The following is a 15,981-nucleotide window of genomic DNA, read 5'->3' on the forward strand; positions in this document are numbered from 1 at the left end:
CCGCGAGGCTTCACCCAGATTTTTTTTATCCATCTCATTCATTGCAATTCAATCTCATTCATTGCAATTCATGCTACCAATGCTACCATATGTACTCTTCGCGTTTTGTTTGCACCATAACATGCCTTAATCGATGCCACCACGTGTAGCCTGCCCCTCGGCCATGATGTAGAAATGCTTACAGGATAGTTGGGGAGCAAGGGAAGAAAACGAAGCATGAAATGTCTGCTGTCGGCAGCTGGCCGCAGCATCGCAGGAGGAGTGTGTGCGTCAACTCACTGCCACACCATCCACCCCGCGCCCCGGCTCGGTCGCAAAGCGTGGCGAATCCTCCACATCAGCAGCAAACCGTACCGCCTGGGCCGCCACGTCCCACACAGCGCCCTTGTACTGCCTGCACCAGAACAGCAGGTAAGGTGCAGGAGGGATTAGGCAGGGGCAAGCAGCCGTTGACGGCACTCCGGGCATGCCGCATAGCGCAAAGCAGCGACAGCAGCCCACGACAGAACAGCAACGCTGGGGCCCCCTCCTCACCGCAGGCTCCAGTTTTCCGCATACACCAGCTCAAAGCCGGGCGCTCCGACCCGCGGCAGCAGCGGCAGCCACACCTGCAGCGGCACAGCGGCCCGGCAGCACGGGATGGGCTTGAAATTATGCAGGGCTGCCGCAGATGCCTGCTGGCTGCCTGTTGGTGGCTCTCGCCCTCGTCCATGCATGCATCATCCCCTGCTGCAGTGCAGCCCCAGGCGCAGCACCGCAGCCAAGGCACACTCACGTAGCTGGCTCCTCCCACAGAGCCTCTGCCCTGCTCGTTCCAGCGGTCGCCCATCCACACCAGCACCTCGGCGCCGTCTTGGAAGGTGTATGTGAAGATGTGGGTGGACTGCGAGTCGTAAGTGGTCCCCGCCAACGGGCCGTGCGCCGGCGCGGGCAGCAGCCGCCAGAAGGTGCTGCACATGCCGCCGGCGGTGGACTCGTGCAGTATGGGCGGGTTGGGAGCCCAGCCTGCGGCGCCCAGCGGCGAGGCATGACCAGCGGGGGCACCAGCAGGGTGGGAGTGATTACGGCAGCCCAGCGCGGGAAGGCAGGCACTGGTCGGCAAAACCCTGCCTAAGCTTTCCAGCATCGGGTGGCCTCGTGCCCAGACACCCACACCCACACCTGTCAAGTGTGAGGCAAAGATGTAGTGCCTGCCGCTGTGCCTGAACACCGCCGGGCCCTCTGCCCCCAGCCCGGTCTGCAACCAGGCAGCGCAGGCGCGCGGCGGCGGTCGGCAGGCAGCCGGGCAGCCGGAACGGCACACCAAATAACAGCCAGCTGCATGCCACAGGCAGGTGGGCCCCCTGGGCCGCAGCCTGCCCACCCACCCGGGAGCAGATGGAGCCAGCGGTGGCCAGCCAGTCTGGGCGCAGCCGCGACACTGCTATCGTCATCACAGGGCAGCTGCAGGCAGGCGTGTGCGGACAGGCGAGGACAGCAGGCCAGGCGGGCACATGGGACTCCTGCTGGGCGAATGGCTGGTACAGCCGGCCAGGTGGAAAGCACTTGGGAGAGCAGCCAACGCAGGGATGCCTCCGAGCTGGCCGCCCGCCCTTCGACAGCGGCAGCGCCGCCTCGCTCCCCACCTGCGCACGAGGTAGGCCTGCCCCGTGCCCGGCTCCTGCCACACCGTCATGTCGTAGCTGGTGTTGTTGTCTGGGAAGAAGTGGTGCAGCCAGCGGTAGGGGCCTGCAGGGTCGGCGCGCAAGCATGGGGCAGAGGCAGCAGGCGGCGGCAGGTGGAGGGCAGCGGCGCGCACGGCTGGCGTGCGTGCCCCGACAATGTGCTTGCACGGCGCATGCCTGCGCCCTCGCCCGAGTCCACATCGCACGCCGCCAGCAGCGCCGCGCCGCCGCACCCGTGATGTTGGGGCTGATGGCGACCCCCACAGCGGGCACCTCGAAGCCAGGGGTGTCCAGATGGAACATGAGGATGTAACGGCGGCGCCGCACGTGGTGCAGGATCTGCGTGCATGCAGGGGCGGGGCGGGGTGGGGCAGGCTGACGCCGGTGGCGGCGACAAGCCAATGGCTGCGTGTGTGTGCCCACGCGGCCGCCACGACTGACGCCGATGGGCAGCAGCAGCTGCGGTGCTGTAGCTCTCACTGAGGTGGCGGCACACCCGGCACAGCGCCGGCACCGCACCTTGGGCCGCTCGATGCGGTATGGCGGCGGCGGCTGCCACAGGTGGCCGTAGGGCAGGCGCCGCGGGAAGCCCACAATTTGCTGCCACCGGAAGATAACGTTCCTGCACATGCCATGCGGGGGGGTGCCTACTGATGCAGCAGAGATGATGCATTCCAACCTCGCCGCCTCCCTCCTTCCCTAGCAGCTGGCACACCAGCCTGGGACCGCACCTGAACTGCCAATTCTGCAGGTCGGTGCTGCTGTAGATGTTGATGTGAGTGGATGTCCAGGCCGGCAGCACCTTTTGAGAGGTCCCCACCCAGTAGAAAGTGGATCCCTCCTGCAGCAGCTGCCCGCCGTGTGCGTGCACCTGCGCGGCGGCAGCAGCAAGGCCAGGCGGCGGGAAGTGGCGGCGGCGGCAGCGGCGGGGAGCCGGATGTGCACGCGACTCCTTCCGAAGGCTTCGTGCGCACCTCCTTGCCATCCTCGTCCAGCGGGAGGCCCGTGCCCTGCAAAGAAATGACGGTGTCTTCGACCGAGCTGCTTTGGGCCAGGACTGGCAGCACCAGGAGCCATAACAGCAGCATGGCCATAGTGTGCGGCGATGGAGTGGCCCTGGGCGTTTCGGGAGATCAATTTTGGCAGTGTCGGCCACGTGGGGTGGGGTGGGACGTGGCGGCCTGGAGAAACGAGACTTGCGGCTCATCAAACCATCGGCGGTACCTGCACCCCTTCACAAACACCCCTGACTCGCCTGCGTCGAATGGCGGCGCCGGGGTTTGCCCGAGCACCTCCCGTCGCCAGGCTTTGGACTCGCTCCCCCTGCAGGCTACCAGCACTGAGAGCCGAATCCTCGTCGAACACGCAGCGTGCCATCATGGCCAGGGGCAGCGCGGCCGCCGCCAGCGCTGGCAGCGCTGCCGCCGTCGCCCATCTGGAGGCACTGCAGCACCGGCTGCAAGCGGAGGCCGATGCAGAAGTCAAGGTGGGCCAAGACGGTTACTTCAAGGGCGTCATTTTCCATCGTGGGGTCAAGACGCCGGCCGTGGAGGCCGTGTGCAAGGCGTTTTTGAAAGAGGTGGCTGCGGAGCCGGCCGGGCTGCGGCAGCTGGGCCTCGCGCTGCTCCGTCAGCCGCTCCAGGAGGACAAGCTGGCCGGCATGCTTTGCTGGAGGCAGTGCCTGCTGGAGGCGGGCTTGGCGGAGCAGTGGCGGGAGGAGCTGCGTGCGCTGCAGCAGATTTACACCGATGGCCACGTCTTTGCCTGGTCCACCTGCGACTGGATCTGCGGTCGTCTGCTGGCTCCAATGATCAAGCTGCTGCTCAAGAGCGAGCCCGCTCAGGGAGAGGCATGCGCCTCGCACGTGCTGGCCTGGTGCCGGCACGACAACCTGTGGCTGAGGCGCTCCTCAGTGGTGGCTTTTGTGACCATGGCCAAGCTGCCAGACGACAAGGCGAGTTGTCTCCATGTGCCGGGCTGCAGCCTGCTTGCGTGCAGCAGCAGCGGCGGCAGCAGCAGGCGCCGCGATCGGCCCCGTCCTTTTGCCAGTGACGCGCTGCCCCGCACGGATGCTTAGACTGCTGGGCCGTGGGTTTGGCCAGTGCAGGTGTTCCCCGGCTTCCGCGCCAGCCTACTTGATGCCCTGGCAGCCACGGTGCGGGGAGAGGAGCGCTTTGCCCAGGTGCGGCGGGGCGGCTGGCAGAGCCCTCATTGGCATGCCAGGCTACCTCCAGGCTTGGCTGGCCTGCCGGCGGGTTGTGAAGTCCTGTGTTGAGGCCAGGCGAGCCATGCATCATGTACGAGAGACATTTCCCCCTCGACTCTTGACACACATGGCACCCTCTCCCCCCCTGGATCCTGGCTGCCCCCTGCAGACTGGCACGGGCTGGGTTCTGCGGGAGCTGGGCAAGGGCGACTCGCCGTGTATGCTGCAGGTGTGTGGGGCATTCTGAGGGCGCGTCCTGCATGCTGCCGCACCCTCTTCATTACATCCAATGGCCTGGGCCTGGGCCTGGGCCTGGGCCTGCCCGCCCACATGCCTGCCTGCCCGCCTGCTTGCCTGCCTGCCTGCAGTTTGTTGGGGCCAACCTGGAGCACTTTTCCCGCGAGGGCCTGCGGTACGCTCTTGAGCACCAGCCGGCGGCGGTGCGGCAGCCGCTGATGGATCGGCACAAGGAGCTGGTGCCCATGCAGCGGCAGCAGCAGCAGCAGCAGGGAGAGGCAGACGCATCCCGGCCGGCTGCCGCGAGGCGCGGTCGGCGGAGGCAAGATGTGAAAGATGCGGGACTGGAGCAGGACGCAGATGGAGAGAAACAGGCTGCGGCAGCCAAGCGCCGCAGGAGGAAAGAATGATGGGCGCGAGGGCTGATGGCTCTGATGCCCCTTTGCCGATCAGCGCTCGACTGACCAGGCACCTGCCCCCTGTGCCACTGTGGTTCTCAACGTAACAGGTGGCGCAGTTTCTTGCAGTAACAGCTTGCAGCCCAAGATCACAGGCAGGCATGGAAACACAGTAGGGCAGGGCACGGAGCAGAGGGCGCTACACAACTGGATGCAAGAGAGGGCACAAAAACATGGCAGGAAGAGTGGTAGAGGACAGGAAGAGCGGCTGTCAGATTGTAATCATGTGTGTCGCTCCTATCAAGCCACTGTGCAACACAGTCGCACGAACGACAGTTCGTGAGATGCACAGATAGAACAGCCCCGGTGCTGTGTTCCCGCTCCGCCCTCAGTCCTTGACCGCCCTGCACACGGCGTCCGACAGCAGCGCCAGCGGCACCTCCTTGGGCCACAGCTTGGAGAACTCGCCGTTGGGGGCCACCAGGTACACTGCAGGGGTCGTGGGGTGGGTGTGGGAGCCGTGGGCATGGCTTGGGGCCGATGCAAGCGTCCTGCTGCCAGGTCAGGCAGGCTGCACTGCAGATGGGCTCCAGTGTGCGGAAGAGAGACCCCTGCTGGCAGGGGCTGGAGGGATCCAGCGAGAAAGGGAGGCTCCAGTGCCTGACTCACCAAAGGAGCTAACATAGGCCTCATCCATCGCGGCGTCGCCACGCTGCACCGCACGCCCAACGAAACGACTCAGTTCGGCAGGCAGGGCAGGCTGGGAAGGCTTGGGAGGGAGGCAAGGGCAGCCAGGGAGGCCAAGGGGCACGCTGGCGGCGGCTGAAAGGACTGGCATGCAAAGCCAGCCGGGTGGGCGTCACACGGTGCCCTGCGCCCCGTCCCGCACCTTGTACTGCTCGTCGCCCTTGGTGGAAGAAAGCACCGCCGCCTTCTCCTGGCTCTTGAACTTGTGGGCGCACTCCAGCACCTGGAGAGGCCGTGGCGGCAGAGTGGAGCTCAGTTGGTGCCGAGCAGTATGGATGCCAAGGCGCACAAGGAAATCCCCTGCACCCCGAGGCACGGGCCAGCCCTGCGCATCCGACCCACCCCATCTGCGTCCCCAGTCAGCGCCACCAGGGCTGGGTGCCCCGCCGCTGCCACCACGCGCTTGAGGTCATCTGGCTTGTCGGTGGCGGGGCTGAGGCTGAGGTACACAGGGGTGACAGCCACGCCGCAGCGCTGCCGGGCAGCCTCCGCGGCCCTGCGCGGCGTGCCTCATTGTTGAAAAGTCAGCGGCAGGCAGGAGGGGCCACTTGGGTGCATGGGAGCACGCAGGAGCCGGCTGTGGGTTAATGCCTGCATGCCTGCCAGGCACGCACTGACCCGCGCAGCAGGCTACACGCCGCACCTGCAGATGGAGTTGATGCTCTTGACGTCGGTGGCCTGCTGCAGCGAACCAAAGTCGATGAGGGCCCACCGCCCCAGCAGCTGCTGCGCCGTGAAGGGGCGCCCGTTGTGATCGGTCATCCTGCGGGAAAGGGAAGAGAGGCGTGGAGGGAGCGCAGGCATGCAAGCCAGAACAGGGAAGCAGGCAGACAGCCGCCGCGATGACGCCGAGCATGGAATTCAGCCAGCCAGGTGCCAGCCTGCCCTGCACCACCTGCAATTCTACCGCTCTCCTCCGCGAGGCCGCCGTCCAGCTGGCGCTGGCTCCCACCTGAGGGAGGTGATGTCTGGGTGGCGAGTGATCTCCGCCTGGATGGGCTTTCCTCCCTCCTTGGCGAGCACAAACGTCTCGTAAGTGTAGGCACCAAAGCCAATGGCCAGGGCTGCATGCGGGGGTGCAGCATGGGGGCGCAGCGTGGGGCCCAAGGGGGCGCGCACCGGGGGCCCCATACGACGGCGACAAGTGGGCAGATATCGCGGGTCTGCATGTCTGAGCTGGGTATTGCTCCAGGAGCTGCCGCGACGAGCGGCGGGAGGCTGGCAGGAACAGCGCGTTTCACGGCGCGAATGACAGGTGGTGGAGGCTGCGGTCCCGTATGCTTGGCCGCCACCGCCATTCGGACGCGTCAGCAACAGCCAGGGCCAGGGGCGGCGCGACGCGTTGCTGGCACCGCATTGGCCTTCGGGCAGGGTGCTTGGGCCGGTGCTGCCGGTGCGGCAGTGTGTGCAGCGAGCTGAGAGCCACCTGGCACCCAGCTCGCTACCCCTCCTCCAGCACACCGGCGCCAAAACCTTGCGCACCCCTCCTCGCGGCGTTCAACGCTGTTGCTCATCGCTCTGCCCTCGGGTTGGGGCACACGGCTCCAGCCGCTAGCGCCTCCCTGTCTCCCCGCCCACCTGTGCCAATGACGTAGCTGTACGGCACGTCCACCCCCATGACCCTCATCATCGTGCCGCTGGCGGCTGCCGCGGTGGCGGCGGTGGCGGTGACGATGGTGCGCGGGGCCTGCTGTGGGAGGTGGGCGGGCGGCGGGCGCGGCGGCGGCAGCGCCGGGCCGGCGGGCGGTCAGAGGCCTGCAAGGCTTCCAAGAGCCATCCGGGCTTTGTGGGCGCAGGAGCAGGCGTCCAAGGTGGGGCCAGGGCACGGCAGAGTGTCGCGAGCGACAGAAGCGGCGCAGGCATGGTCCTTGGACCCAAGCACAGCCTTGGACTGTGCGCTGCTGCCCTTGTCCTCACCACAGCAGCCGCCGGCAGTGGCGCGGCAGTGCGCTGGGCCAGCGCGGTGGCCGCCCTGCGGCACAGGCTCGCCACAGTGGAGGTTCGAGACATGGCTGGCTGGGTTTGTTCAGTTCTGGTGTTCAAAAAGCAGTTGCACAGGTTGGTGTGGAGCAAGCAAAAAGCCTAGGCCACGTCAGCCACTGCAAGATTTTTCGTTTTGGCTTTCCTGCTGCCCAGTCCCTGTAGCACACCGACTGTACTCATGCAGAGCATCCTGGCGTCGGCAGCCGCTGCAGGAGGCAGCAGGCGTGCTGGTAGGGCCAAGGTGCTGGCCCCGCAGCAGGCGCTGGCTTCCACGGGCCCTTATGGCTCCCACCCAGTCGCGCCAGAACTGCAGAAAGTAATGAGGCTGCCGGGAGGCCTGGTGAGTGAGTTTGAAAGGGCGCTGGCGCCCACGGCGGTGGCTTCTAATCCGGTGCAGCTCTGTCTCATCCGGCGTAGGCGATTGCAGCCCTGACTTACGCTGCCGCTGCGCAGCGTGGCCGAACGCTGCTGCCCATGCCAATTCCAGGAAACTTGACCGCCAATGACCCAACACACGGCTAACCCTCCTGCCTGCGGTGATGCCTACCACAGGCACTGACCCGGACCAACATCCTGGTCCTCACTATCGGTGCTGCTGCCACGGTGTGGGCCTACGACCTGCTGTTTGGGGAGCATGTGGCGCAACAGACGGTGGAGGAGCTGAAGCGGCGCGGGGAGGAGCCGCCGCGCGTTGCCGACGTGTGATCGGGCCCCCGTGGCCCTGTATCATATCTGCCTGGATGACTGCAACAAGCGTTGAGCAGCCAATGCATGCAAGCTTGTTTTTTTGTGCCTGCATGCACTGAGGCGGCGGCGGGCGGCGTACTGCCGTACAAGCGCCCAAACACACAGGTGTGACCTTTGCCCGTGCCCGCATCGAGCCCCAATTCGGGCCACAAATCCAGGACTGCGATTGCGCCATGTTTGCCAACTCCTACTCCTTGCTTGCGGGGAACGGTGAGGACCCCCAGCCGGTCCCCAACGCCAAAGGAGCAGCGGTGAAGCCCAAGAAGCCCAAGAAGAAAAAGGGAACGTCTGCAGCCCCCGAGGAGCAGCCCGCTCCCGTGATCACCCCCCCGCCCGCTGCCCCCGCGCCATCAGCCGCCAAGGGCCCTCAGACGGCCAAGGATGCGGGCCAGGCGCTCGAGTCATCGGCCGTGGCAGCGGGGGCGGGCGAGTGGGGGTCCCTGGCGCTGCAGTGGACCGACCAGGTGGGCGGCGCCAGCGGGCGGCGGGCGGCATTGCAGGGCTGCGCCTTGGGTGCCTTGCATTGACTGGAGCTTCGCCAAGGGCCAAAAGTCCCTCCTTGGCGTGGCCTGCAGGTGCTGCACGGGGATGCGCTGTACACCGATGGCAGTCAACTGGTTGACTTCAAGCAGGTCCGGTCAGCAGAGTGGCGGCCCGCGCAGCAGCATCACACCCACAGGCTCCCTTGCACCCAGCAGTAGCAGCGTGGCATGGCTCAAGCCAGCCAATATCCCCCCTCCTACGCACCTGGTCAGAGCAATTCGTAGAATCATGTTTGGCTTAGCTGGACTGCCCGCTGGCTCGCGTACCCGCCCCTGCCCCACGTCACCGCCCCCGCCGTCGCCCCGTGCCTGCCTCCCGCAGGTGCTGCTCAAGTGCCGGGCGCTGGAGCTGCTGGTGGAGGGGTGCCTGGAGCGCGGCTCGGCGGCAGCCGACGCCCCCGCCCTGGCGCATCTGCTGGCGGCGGTGGCTCACCCCTCCACGCCCGCGGCCGTCACCCAGGCCCTAGCGCAGGCGGTGGCCGCCCTGGGCCAGGTGTGCGGCACCGACCGGCTGGCCCCCACGCCGGCCGCCAAGCGCGCCGCTGCCGCGGCCCTGGGCCTGGTGCGGCGCGGCGTGCTCAAGCCGCCGCCTGCCAAGCCCGCGGAGGCCCCCGCGGCCAAGCTGAAGCGGCTGGGCGGCGAGCTGGTCAGGCAGGAGGCGCGCCTCGCGGGCACCACCCAGCCCAAGGAGCTGTGCAAGGCGTACGGAGCGGTGCTGGAGCTGCTGTGCGGGCAGCTGGACGTGCTGGGCCCCGTGGGGGGCGCCGGCGCGCCGCCGCAGGCGCCCGAGGTCGCGGCCGCGCTGCAACCGCTGGAGGAGCTGCGTGCCGCGCTGGCCACCCGCCTGCAGGTGGGCTGGCTGCGGCCGCTGCGGCCGCCGACCCTGGCGGCCCGGTCGGTGCCTCTGTGGCTGCACTGGAAGGCAGCGCACGCCGCATGGGTATAGCTGATGGCAGCGTGGCGCCGGGCGAGCGGTCTCCCACTCTCGCCATCCTCTGGCTCCAGCACAGGGCCCAGCAGGCGCACTGCAGGCCCAGCTCGATCTTCTCACCGCCGGGCTGCGCCCTGGCTGCTGTGCAGGAGGTGCAAGCGCCGCCCAAGCCTCAGCTCAGCGTGGCGGAGCAGCTGGCGGAGGCGGAGGCGAGCCACAGGCGGGACGATGCAGCCCTGGTGGTGAGCGTGGGCCTGCCGGTCTTCGGTCTTTGGGCTGCTGCACGCAGCGCCGCTGCCTGCTGCCCGCGGCGGCGCCCGGCAGCCGACGCGCATCGCGCGCCGGGCGTGGGGATGCAGCAGGGGCACTCACGCCCCCTGCTCGCCTGCTGGTGTGCAGGGGCGGCTGTCGGAGGTGGAGGGGCGCATCGCACTGCTGGAGGTGGAGCTTGCGGGGCTCAAGGGAGAGGCCGGGGAGCTGCGCTCGCGGCGCGCCTCCGCCGCCCAGCACCACCACCACCGCCTGGATGCCATCCGCAGCGGCAAGCCGGCCAGCGGCGCGTCGGCGGCGGAGGTGGCGGCCGCGGTGCAGGGCGGCCTGGCGGCGCTGGAGGGGCTGGCCGGCGCCGTGCGCGGCGGCGGCGGCGAGCCCACCGCCGCGGGCGACGGCGGCGCGGCCGCAGACGCCGCCGCGCTGAGTCAGCAGGTGAGCCAGCAGGAGGTGTGCCGGCGCTGCCCATCACGCCGTGCCTCGCCTGCCATCCCTGGCTGCCCTTTTCCCCGCTTGCACGGTCCGTTTCCGGCATGTTGCCTGTTTGCCCAACCACCTGCCCTCTCGCCCTGCACCTCCCCGTACGCCCTGCCAACCCTGCTGCCAAGCAGGTGGTGGCGGCGGAGGTGCCTGTGAAGCTTCTGGGCGCGATGCAGCAGGTGGTGGAGCTCAACCTGGCTCAGCTGCACGAGCTGGGCGCCAAGGCGCGCTTCTTCCGGGAGCGGCTAGACAAGGTGGGCAGGTGGCGGCGGTGTGGTGTGGTGTGTGGTGGTGGTGGTGATGTGGTGTGTGGTGGTGATGGTGGTCGTGGTGGTGGTGCTGGTGGTGGTGCTGTGTGGTGGTGCCGCGATGCAATGCCTGCGTGCTTGCATTCACACATGCGCTGCCCACCGTGTGTGTGGCACATGCGCGTGTGTTGCAACAACGATGGCGGCGGGGCTGCTCACTGTGCATGTTCGGGCTGCTGTGCGCCCTGGCCTGCAGGCCGTCAAGCAGGGCGAGCAGGCGGCCAGGCTGGGGCTGGGAGACCCCAAGACCTTCAAGCAGCAGCGATCCACCGCCGAGAACAATGTCAAGGTGCGGCGCCCGCCGCCTCCACCCTCAAAGAGCACACACGCACATGCGCACACACACACACACACGCACAAACACACGCCGCACACGCAGCAAACACAACCTTTCACTTTGCGGGCCGTGGCGACCCGCGCCAGCCTGCCCCTTGTGCTGCCCCATGCGCCTGCCCCACCCCCGCTGCACAACAGAGACACACACACAGCACCACCACCACGCCACGAGTGGCTCCGCGCAGCTGATCCTGGCCGCTCCCTCCTACCCACCAGCTCACCTAGCGTCGTGTCCCCATGCTGGCACCCCCACCACGCGTGCAGGAGGTGATGGCAGCGGCAGAGGGCGCGGCCGCGGCGGCCCGCGCCGCCGCCGCCGCCTACCGCGAGCGGCTGCCCGCCATGCTGCGCCTGCCCACCTTCCTGCCGCCGCCGCCAGAGTACCTGGCGGCCGTGGAGGCCAAGGCGGCAGAGGCGGAGGCGGTCCTGAGCAGCATCAGGGCTGGCACCTACGCGCCGCCGCAGCCCGCACCCGCAGCGCCCGGCCCCGCGCCCTCTCCCGGCGCCGCGCCGGCGGCGCCGGCCGTCACCACCCCGGCGGGCGTGGCGGCGGCCGCCCCGCAGCGGCCGTCGTCGGCTGGGGCCAGGGGGGTGGCCGGAGGGGAGGTGGGGGCCTTGGAGGCACGGCTGGCCATGCTGGAGGCAGAGAATGTGAAGAAGGATGCGCAGGCAAGCGTCAGGGGCCTGCCCGGTATGCCGGCCAGGCCAGCATCGACCCTTGCCCTGTGTGCAGCCCAGCACACACGGGACCCTAGCAGCCCAGCACGTAGAGCTTACAGCCCTAACGGCTGTAAGCTCTGGCGCCCTACACACTGGCTCTGCCTTGCAGCTCACTGCGTGCTGGTGCTGCGGTTGGGGCTGAGCGGCCCGCCGAACGGAGGTGCCATCCGGCCCGCCCCTTCTTCCACCCCATGCAGATCGCAGCCATGATCTCCTCCACCACCCTCGAAGTCCCCTCCCCGCTGGCAGGCCGCACCTCCATGCCCCCCGCCATGCTCTCCTCCCCCACCAGCAACAAGCCGGTGGGGCCCGCGGCCCCCATCGCGCCCGCGGCGCCGCCGCCGGCCGCTGCCGCGACGCCGGCGCCTGGCCCCGCGGCGCCGCCCGCCGCGTCGGCGCTGAGCGACGCCACGGCGGCGCCCGCTGCGCCGCCCATGATCACTTTCAGCCAGGCACTGCTGCAGCAGCCGGCGCAGGCGAATGGCAGGCCCAAGGCGGCCCGCCCCCGCCGCGCCTGAGCGGCGAGCCTCGGCAACCTCTGCCAGAGCCGCGCCCCGGCAGGCTCCCCATCCTGCAAGCTGGCGACCGGCAGAGGCGTGAGCGCTTCTTTTCTGTGTGCAGCAGCCAGGCCAGGATGGGCAAGGCGTCGTGGCGGCGCCCAGCCGGCCCGCCAGCCGTTGCTGGGCAGCTGCAAGTTACCCCGTTATTCCCAGCCGCAGTGTGTGTTCCAGCCCAGATCCTGTCTTCTGCCTTCCCTTTCTCATGCGGTCTCTCGCCCTGTTTTCCCTCTCATATCATATCACGCCATACACCTGTGAATTGACGGGCAAGGCTGTCTACAGGCTTGAGCTCTGGCAAGGTTGAATGTGCTGGGGGACCGTGCCGGCCGTCGGTGGGATAGCAGCAGGGCGGCCCAGCCCAGACCGCGACGGTACAGCCCAGCATGCCAGCCCACCCTGTCCTGTCGCTCAGGATTGGGGGCACATATTACATCTTTTAATTGTAAAGCACAGGACCGCGCACACAACCATGTGTGTGGACCAGCCCAGTGCCATAGTGCGCCACCTCTCAGAGACGACGCGTCTTGCAGCAAGGAGGAAGCCCGCCCAGAAGTGGGGAAGCGTGGCGGTTCTACAGGCAGTCAGAAAGAGAAGGACCGACTGGCATGTCGGCCGGAAGCTGCCGTCAGTCATCAAACAGTGCCGGCAAGGCAGCTGCGTCGGCGTCGCCGTCTTGCGCCGCCCGCTGCCGCCGCTGCCGCTCTGCCGCCAGCTCTTCGCCACTGAGCGGCACCACGCCACGTGGGGCTGTGCGCTGCGGCCGCTCGCCCAGCGTGAACTTGTAGCCCTGCAGCGGAGCGCAGCATGCAGGGAGGAACCTTCTGAATGCAGGCTAGCCAGCAGCTCCAGCTTCAGTGCAGCCGGCACTGGCACCCGCAGCTTCCACCACTGTTCCCGAGCGCTCGCAACGCCTGCCAGCCCAGGGGCCGCCCCACCTCTCGCTGCCTCTCGCCGTAACCGGCGTGCAGGGCAAAGTGGTGGAGCACGATGGAGGCGGCCACGGCGACGTTGAGGGAGGCGGTACCGGCGCCGTACTGCGGAATGTACAGGAAGGAGTCGCACAGCGCCAGCTGCTTCTCGTTCAGGCCCTGGCCCTGCACGCAGGGTGTTCAGGGTGGGCAGGTGTACTGGTCCATGGGTGAAGCGGCGGGAAAGCGGGCGGGAAGGTGGCCAGGAGCTGGGGCAGGCACGCCACCAGGCAGGCCCGCCCGCACTCCACATGCATACCAGACCATGCTGTGGGGCGGATGGCGGCAGCAGCGCGGGTGCCGCAGGCTCTGCCCTGCCCCGGCCGCACCTCATTCCCCAGCATGAAGGCTGTGTTGCCGCGGAACGGGAATCGGTGCACCGGCTGCGCGCCATCTATGATCTCCACCCCCACCACCGTGCACCCTGCAGGACCATCCGCACGGGGCGGGGCCGGCCAGGCAGGGCGCAGCATTGCTTCAGGCTCGAGCACGCTGCACCTTTGAGCTCGAGCACGCTGCGCCTTTGAGCAGCCTGTAGCACTCCACGCAGCTTGGCGCCGCCCTTGGAATGCCCGCACCCTTGTTGTCCTTCAGGTCCTGGCAGCACTCGTCCAGTGTGTTGTAGTGGCAGAAGTCCACATACTCGCTGGAGCCGTGTGCGCCAAATGTGTTGAACTGCCGCGATCCCACCAGGCACAGCTGCCGCACGTTGAACGCCGTGGCGCACCTCGCCAGCGTGCCTGCGGCACAGCATTCGTGGCAGCGGCACGGTGGGGCGCCTGGCCAGGCCGGCGCGGGCGGCGGTGCAGCAGGCAGCGGCAGCGAACAGAGGCCAGCGGGCACTGAAGGTACCTAGATTGTGCTTCTTTGACACGTTGTAGGTGATCAGGTAACACGATGGTGGTTCAGAATAACCCGTACCGTTGCCATCAAGCTGGTCGCTGCTGGCGGGGGCCTGCAGCACGCGTGTGGGGGCAAACAGGCAGCAGGGCGGCGGCGGCGGCGGTGGGCGGGCGGCGGCAAGGGTTGCAGCCCAGGTGCCACGTGCTCCTGGCAATGCGGGAATCAGGGGCATTGGGTGCGCTGCAGGGTTCCGTCTGCCGCTGCACTGCTGTTGCCTAACCTGCAAGGTGTCGGCCCCGCCGCCCCGCCGCTGCATTTCAATCGAAATAGATTGCATCTGTCCCCCAGTCATTGTGCACGAGCGGGGAAGCTTGATTACTCTGCTTGCTGCGCTGCATGAGCCCATGCAGGGGGGCCAAGAAGAAAGCCGGCCTCGAGCCAAGCTCTCAAAGTGGCCACTCATTTCACTTTCTGGCACCACTCGGCACCTGCACAGTACACCCGCTAGCTGTTAAGGGCCCTGCGCCACGTCTTGCGATAACCTACTGCCAGGTTCAAGTTTGGTGCGCCAACCTCACGCACACTCGCAGTGCCGCCGCCCCCGATGGCTCTCGCACACTCGATCTCTATGGTTTGCAGCCCAGCAGCCTCCATGCGGCACTCGGCAGCCCGCCCGCACTCTAGGCGGGAAGGCATGGCCGTGCGGGCCGCAGCGCTCCCCCCGGCCGCTTTCGTGGGCTCCTCCAAGCGGTCAACGCAGCCGCGGGTGCTCCCGATCCTGTCCGAGCTGCTGGAGGCGCAGGTGCGGCGCCCTCGTTGCCTTCCCGCCTCCGCGCCGCCCTACCACCAGCACGCGGCGCCTCAACCCTCCCTGCTGCCTGTGCTAACCTGCACCCCTCCTCCGCGCCGCAGGCCGCCGTCAACGTGTTTGAGAGGCTTGCCGGGCGCACCGCGATGATTGGCTGCGGCGTTGCCGCCGCGGCGGAGCTGCTGCTGCCGGGCCCCGAGACGGGTCTGTTTGGCGCCTGGGCCCAGGGCGACCAGGCCGGCCAGTTTGCCGCCACGGGCATCTTCATGCTGTGCTGCTCAGGTGGGTGCAGGGACTCAGCAGCAGCCCTCCTCCTCTCAGAGTCGCGGAGCCTGAACGGCGCCGATCCGCTGCCGGCTTCCGCCCTGCCGCCACCCCCAACCCTCCCCCGGCTCACCCGCTGCCCTGCCCCGCGCTCCTGCCGCTCTCCCGCCCCCTGCCGCAGTGGGCCTGGCTGCCCGCACCTACCGCCCCGTGGCGCGGCGCCACCACCGCCTGCTGGAGCCGGTACTGGCCAGCATGACCGGCGGGCGGCGCAGCTTCTCGGGGGTCACCCAGAAGAATGTGGACAGAGGGGTGGACTATGTGCTCGACTCCGTCTTCACCCAGCCCTTCATGCGGTGAGCCGGGCGGGCGGGTGGATGGGCGGGGGGGGGCTCGGCGGGCACGCAGAGGGGGCGGCGAGGCGCGGTGGGATTGGGGAGGCAGACCGGCAAGGCAGGGGCAGCGAGCGCAGGTGCCCTGGCACGGCAAGAGAAGGGTTTTAAGGTTTGGCAGTGCGCAGCATCGGCCGACTCCCTGGGGCTGCTTCTCTGCTAGGCGCTCATGCCGCCGCTGCGCCTGGCGCCATTGGCTGCAGGGCCAACTTCCTTGAGGAGGACCGGTACATCTGAGGTACATCTGAGGTACATCCGAGGTACCCACCTGCAGCTGGGACAACGCCACCACCACCCCCTCGCCGCTCCCCATCGCTGCCCTCCCTGGCGCCCACCCCTCCCTTGGCCGATATTCTTTCTTTCTGTCGCACCACCAGCCGCCGCTCGCAAGGTAGCTGGCTGGCTGCAGAACTGCCTGTACCCTATCCTACCTACACCGTTGATCGAGCCGTGCCATTGGCACTGGCCTCCACGCAAAGCAACCCGCCAAAATCCACCCCCCCCACTTCTTTGCCTAATGCTATGGCCCATCTGTTGGCTGCTGCTGTGGCAGCAACAGCACGCTGAGTCACAGTTT

General features: G+C 68.0%; 5 protein-coding genes across 5 annotated transcripts; 2 read left to right on the top strand and 3 right to left on the bottom strand.

The window, feature by feature from the left end:
- Positions 1-166: 166 nt before the first annotated feature.
- On the bottom strand, positions 167-2,765 carry CHLNCDRAFT_59702 (hypothetical protein). Its single transcript, XM_005846673.1, has 10 exons — positions 2,639-2,765; positions 2,396-2,535; positions 2,184-2,286; positions 1,898-2,003; positions 1,626-1,728; positions 1,368-1,443; positions 1,162-1,237; positions 776-1,005; positions 535-608; positions 167-394 (listed from the first exon to the last, which is right to left on the bottom strand). Exons 1-10 carry the CDS (start codon positions 2,756-2,758, stop codon positions 271-273), a joined length of 1,152 nt encoding a protein of 383 aa, XP_005846735.1. The 5' UTR covers positions 2,759-2,765; the 3' UTR covers positions 167-270.
- Positions 2,766-3,042: 277 nt separating this feature from the next.
- On the top strand, positions 3,043-4,517 carry CHLNCDRAFT_135175 (hypothetical protein; the record flags this gene model as incomplete). Its single annotated transcript, XM_005846532.1, has 4 exons — positions 3,043-3,633; positions 3,772-3,846; positions 4,040-4,099; positions 4,239-4,517. 4 exons carry the CDS (start codon positions 3,043-3,045, stop codon positions 4,515-4,517), a joined length of 1,005 nt encoding a protein of 334 aa, XP_005846594.1.
- A 376-nt stretch (positions 4,518-4,893) lies between these two features.
- Positions 4,894-7,262, bottom strand: CHLNCDRAFT_52944 (hypothetical protein; the record flags this gene model as incomplete). The annotated part of the gene is made up of 8 exons (XM_005846674.1): positions 4,894-4,994; positions 5,175-5,217; positions 5,395-5,475; positions 5,595-5,748; positions 5,896-6,015; positions 6,205-6,316; positions 6,831-6,942; positions 7,170-7,262. 8 exons carry the CDS (start codon positions 7,260-7,262, stop codon positions 4,894-4,896), a joined length of 816 nt encoding a protein of 271 aa, XP_005846736.1.
- Positions 7,263-7,413: 151 nt separating this feature from the next.
- On the top strand, positions 7,414-12,087 carry CHLNCDRAFT_52945 (hypothetical protein; the record flags this gene model as incomplete). The annotated part of the gene is made up of 12 exons (XM_005846533.1): positions 7,414-7,575; positions 7,788-7,925; positions 8,117-8,192; positions 8,337-8,446; positions 8,558-8,614; positions 8,847-9,374; positions 9,605-9,697; positions 9,855-10,160; positions 10,337-10,459; positions 10,710-10,802; positions 11,114-11,455; positions 11,767-12,087. The coding sequence occupies 12 exons, from the start codon at positions 7,414-7,416 to the stop codon at positions 12,085-12,087; spliced, it is 2,349 nt and encodes a 782-aa protein (XP_005846595.1).
- Positions 12,088-12,787: 700 nt separating this feature from the next.
- CHLNCDRAFT_17312 (hypothetical protein) lies at positions 12,788-13,989 on the bottom strand (the record flags this gene model as incomplete). Its single annotated transcript, XM_005846675.1, has 5 exons — positions 12,788-12,916; positions 13,065-13,223; positions 13,427-13,521; positions 13,676-13,837; positions 13,950-13,989. Coding segments are annotated over 5 exons (585 nt in total), but the record flags the coding sequence as incomplete, so codon positions are not given.
- Positions 13,990-15,981: the final 1,992 nt, after the last annotated feature.

This window comes from Chlorella variabilis, assembly GCF_000147415.1.
Source record: "Chlorella variabilis unplaced genomic scaffold CHLNCscaffold_13, whole genome shotgun sequence".
Lineage (NCBI taxonomy): Eukaryota > Viridiplantae > Chlorophyta > Trebouxiophyceae > Chlorellales > Chlorellaceae > Chlorella > Chlorella variabilis.

What these genes read in the sequence shown, in the direction of transcription:
- CHLNCDRAFT_59702 (XM_005846673.1), bottom strand. Translation starts at nt 2,758, where the DNA reads ATGGCCATGCTGCTGTTATGGCTCCTGGTGCTGCCAGTCCTGGCCCAA. An exon ending in ACCGCATCGAGCGGCCCAAG is followed by an intron (nt 2,004 to 2,183) that starts GTGCGGTGCCGG and finishes GCATGCACGCAG; the next exon opens with ATCCTGCACCACGTGCGGCG. An exon ending in CTGTGGGAGGAGCCAGCTAC is followed by an intron (nt 609 to 775) that starts GTGAGTGTGCCT and finishes GTGCCGCTGCAG; the next exon opens with GTGTGGCTGCCGCTGCTGCC.